This window comes from Tachysurus fulvidraco, chromosome 7 (genome assembly GCF_022655615.1).
Source record: "Tachysurus fulvidraco isolate hzauxx_2018 chromosome 7, HZAU_PFXX_2.0, whole genome shotgun sequence".
In the NCBI taxonomy this organism is placed as follows: Eukaryota; Metazoa; Chordata; class Actinopteri; order Siluriformes; family Bagridae; genus Tachysurus; species Tachysurus fulvidraco.
The window spans coordinates 1,917,379-1,922,270 of NC_062524.1; the positions used below are offsets into that span (position 1 = coordinate 1,917,379).

Sequence of the window (4,892 nt, forward strand, 5' to 3'; positions counted from 1 at the left end):
TCTGCAGTGAGGGTGGAGCTGTCAGGATTGTTCACGGAGAGAGAAAACAGATGTTGATCCACTTCTTCCTGACCGGGTGACAGGTCCTGAATTATTTAGGAGCTCCTCAGAAGACTCACACACTCTTTCCCAGGATGATGTGAATCCTGGAGACTTGCTGGAGGTGTGTTTCTTTGTGCTTGGTGCATGATGGTCTCCTTGAGATGATCCTCATTTCCATAATACACACATTTTCTGTCTCGTGAAACTCGCCTCCAGTTGATCCAGACATTTAAGAACGACTCATTTTTTTGTTTTTTTTCTGTCGGCTTCAGATCTGCCCGAATTACCCGAAGCCCCTCGGCGGCGCGCTACATCACGCTCACGAGCGGAGTTTAAATGAAATGGAGAATATGTCCAATTACTTTTAATATACTGTCAGATCGGAAAGGGGGAAATAGTGCAAGAGCCCTGAAGCAAGCTGTAAAATCCTCATTCTGGAAAAAAAACTACACATCCACATTCTGTCGCTTCTGTCACTGCGCTGTAGATCGGTGGGACATAATCAGACCGCAGACTGGTGCTGGACAAAATGTATTTAGGAGACATTAAAGAGAAAAACAAGCTTCGTATTGTAGCCATTAATCTGTACAACACTCTGTGGCCCGTCGAGCTCCTGGTGTTCCTGAGAGAAAACACACACACACACACACACACACACACACACACACACACACACACACACACACACACACACACACACACACACACACACACACACATCAGCTTCATTTAGATTTCTGTGTCTTTGTGTGTGTTGTCTCTGATCCGATGTCTGTCTGATCTGTTAAAACTGTCCCATTTACATCAGGACACATAAACGCGTCTCGGCGAATCGGATATGGATCCGATCTTTCTGCTCCCGCCCACAATGCTAATATATTTGCCCTCATTTCCGGGGTAATTGAAACAGAACACACTTTGGTGTACGTGGTTTTCAGAACGCGATCAAAAAGAAGACGTAAAAACCGGTTACGACGTTTATGCTACAAAAAACAGCGTTTACTGTTTGCTGCGTTTTCGCTGGCGGCAGCAGCGCGTTTTAAGCCCCGACGAGACGCCTGGGTGAAAGATCACCTGCGAGTGACGTAGTTCCGTTTGGGAGGAGTTTAGCGCTGACGTATGTGGCTCGAACAACCACATTCATTTACACCTGTCCAGTTTCATCTGAAACGCGTCCCAGACCACCTCCTGAAGGGGTTTGTACCATCGGGGTTATATCCGTCTCCAAAACGTTTCAGAGGGCATTTAGACCTGGTCTTTTTACCATGGGGTAGATATCGGATCACAGAAAACACAGGAAGTGACCAGGGGTAAAAAGCCTCCTGAGAAAACACAGGAAGTGACCAGGGGTAAAAAGCCTCCTGAGAAAACACAGGAAGTGACCAGGGGTAAAAAGCCTCCTGAGAAAACACAGGAAGTGACCAGGGGTAAAAAGCCTCCTGAGAAAACACAGGAAGTGACCAGGGGTAAAAAGCCTCCTGAGAAAACACAGGAAGTGACCAGGGGTAAAAAGCCTCCTGAGAAAACACAGGAAGTGACATGGGGTAAAAAGCCTCCTGAGAAAACACAGGAAGTGACCAGGGGTAAAAAGCCTCCTGAGAAAACACAGGAAGTGACCAGGGGTAAAAAGCCTCCTGAGAAAACACAGGAAGTGACCAGGGGTAAAAAGCCCCTCTGATTCACCTGTAATCTTCAGTGAAGACAGAAGGACACAGGAGACAGATTTAAAGCTTAGTGTTATTGTCCCGATGAGTCCAGGCCTTACAGAAGACGATGTGGGGTTAAATTCAGCACCACTTACATTAACCTGAAATCCAAACCTGAAACTGACCCAAAAAGTTCAGCATTCGAAAAGAGAGACAGATTTTTCTTCTCCTTTTTTTAGCCTCCGCTTGAAGAAACAAGGTCAAACTTTATCTGTTAGAAACCATCCTGTTCCTGAGATCAGACACGTTGTCATTGTTCAACACGCAGCTCCATCCTGATGAACCTAATCGTCTCTAACTCAAGTCCAGGATGGATTTCTAAACCACACGCAGTCTGATGGGATATAAACACATCTACACCTGATGGTGGGGAGTCGCAGTGTCGCTGTGATGAGCAAAGTGCTATAGAAATATGTGTGTGTGTCCATGTCTGTGTGTGTGTGTGTCCATGTCTGTGTGTGTGTGTGTGTGTGTGTGTCCATGTCAGTGTGTGTGTGTGTGTGTGTGTGTGTGTCTGTGTCAGTGTGTGTGTGTGTGTGTCCATGTCAGTGTGTGTGTATCAGTGTGTGTATCAGTGTGTGTGTGTATCAGTGTGTGTGTGTGTCCATGTCAGTGTGTGTGTGTGTGTGTGTGTGTGTCCATGTCAGTGTGTGTGTGTGTGTGTGTGTGTATCTGTGTCTGTGTGTGTGTCCATGTCAGTGTGTGTGTCTGTGTGTATCAGTGTGTGTGTGTGTCCATGTCAGTGTGTATGTCTGTGTCCCTGTGTGTATCTGTGTGTGTCCCCGTGTGTATCTGTGTGTCCCTGTGTGTATCAGTGTGTGTCCCTGTGTGTATCTGTGTGTCTGTGTGTGTGTGTCCATGTCAGTGTTTGTGTGTCCATGTCAGTGTGTGTCTGTGTCCATGTCAGTGTGTTTCAGTGTGTCCCCCCGTGTGTATCAGTGCGTGTCCCTGCATGTATCTGTGTGTCCCCGTGTGTATCAGTGTGTGTCCCCGTGTGTATCAGTGTGTCCCCGTGTGTATCAGTGTGTATGACTATGCCCTTGTCAGTTCTATCCCCTGATGAGGACTGTGTCCTCAGTTACACTCCCATGTCGTGTGTATGTGTAGCATGTAACACTGTGTGTATTACAGCTCCTTCACCTGCGCTTGCATCAGCAGATACATTTATAATTCACTCTCTCACTTTTGTTCAAATAAAAATATCTCGTTTTCCTTAAATAAGTTATTTCCTGGAAAGTTTCAGGAAAGAATGTCCACAGTTGAGTTTGTCTCTTTCCTTTTCCTCTCACATTATTTTTCTTCACACACACACACACACATGCACACACACACACACACACACACACACACACACACACACACACACACACACACACACACACACACACACACTCGCCTTCTCTTTCTCGATCTTTCTCTGTCCTGTTCTGATTTAATAACCTTTATAGATGCTCTCTTTCACCTCTATCTCTTCTCACCCCTTTTATACTCCCCCCCCCCACAGAACAACCCATTTACACACACAGATTGTACAGTTTCCTGTCATGTAAACTGTTAAAGCTTTATACGTCATGTTCACAGTGTTATAAACAGTGTTATAAACAGTGTTATAAACACCACACCACTGATTTTCTGTCAGGAGACATTTATGTGTCAGGTGTGGAAGGAGTCACCAGTGTCAGTGCATGGAAACATCATAGCTGGAGAGAGAGAGGGAGGGAGGGGGGGAGGGAGGGAGTGAGTGAGTGAGGGAGGGAGTAAAGGAGGGAGAGAGGAGGGTGAGGGGGATGAGACTCAGTCAGTAGAGATGTAGTGATGGAGCAGCTCGGAGTCAGACTCATCCCTCAGTAAGTATTTCTCTTTGGTTCTCTTTTCTATCCTTAAAACAAACAGGAATCTTTATCATCTCATAACGCGCGCGCGCGCCTTCAGCAAAACAGCCTGATTCAAGTTACAAACCGGAGCGAAATGTAACATAAAGTTGAACATTTTTACCCCAAATGCATTTCTGCCCTCATCATCATCATCATCATCATCATCATCATCATCATCATCATTCTTCTTCTTCTTCTTCTTGTCCTGCAGGGGAACAACGCGCGTCTCGCGCTGAATCGTAAAGAAACTTGCGTTATAAACCGGAACGGAGCCGAAATGTGCGCGCGCGAATGTGTGTGAATGTAAAACCAGACTTTTATGATCCTCCCGTGATTTAGTCCGGAGCATGAGGTGCGTAACGGCGGAGGAGGCGCGAGGAGCAGCAGCGGTGCGCACGCGGACCGGTCCTACAGTGTGCGCGGGAACAACGCGCGCGCTGAAAAGTGTGTAAAGAGCGAGCGAGCGAGAGAGAGCCGGAAGACATGGGCATCCAGCACCTCCTGCTGCTCCTAATCTACCTGGACCCACTGTGCGCGAGCAAGAAACAGGGGAAACACGCGCCACGGCGCACAGCCAAAGCAAAGGAGCTCAACGGCACCGCCACCGTGGCCGCCCCAACCGCTCGCGCTGCTGTCCCGCGGGTCCGCGCGCCCTCCCCGGTCGTAGGAGACCACGACACGTGTCTGGGTTATTATGACGTGAGCGGCCAGTACGACAAGGAGTTTGCATGTAACAACACGGACCACCGGTACTGCTGCGGCAGCTGCTTCCTGCGCTTTTGCTGTCCGGTGCGCGCCAAGAGGGTCGAGCAGCGCGCGTGCACCAACTACAATACGCCCGACTGGGTGAAGACGCAGCCGCCGTCACCCGCGCCGACCGCCGACGCCTACGACCCTGCGCTGGACCGCACCAACACCACCGTGTACATCACGTGCGGTGCCATCGCGCTCGTGCTGCTGCTCGGCATCGCCGCCAAGGTGGCGTACGACAAGGCCACGCGCCCGCCACAGGAGATGAACGTGCACAGGTGAGACCTCCTTACAAACTCCACACACACTCAGGACCAGTGTTCACACACACACACACACACACACACACACACACACACACACACACACACACACACACACACACACACACACACACACACGCATACACACACACACACACACACACACGCATACACAGGATCAGTGTTCACACCCCGTGGTACGGGTCATTACGAAAGGAACGAAATGCAGTGATTTTTTTTTCTGGCCCTGTGAGATT

General features: G+C 48.9%; 1 protein-coding gene across 3 annotated transcripts in view; it reads left to right on the forward strand.

The window, feature by feature from the left end:
• Nucleotides 1–3,497: 3,497 nt before the first annotated feature.
• Nucleotides 3,498–4,892, forward strand: part of LOC113650425 (protein shisa-6-like) — a 69,990-nt gene continuing 68,595 nt past the window's right edge. For 2 of the 3 annotated variants that reach the window (XM_047815639.1, XM_047815642.1), the window contains exons 1-2: nt 3,610–3,718; nt 3,834–4,650. In XM_047815639.1, the coding sequence (XP_047671595.1) occupies nt 4,106–4,650 (545 nt within the window). In that variant the 5' untranslated portion in view covers nt 3,610–3,718; nt 3,834–4,105. The other variant, XM_047815640.1, reaches the window with a different exon arrangement.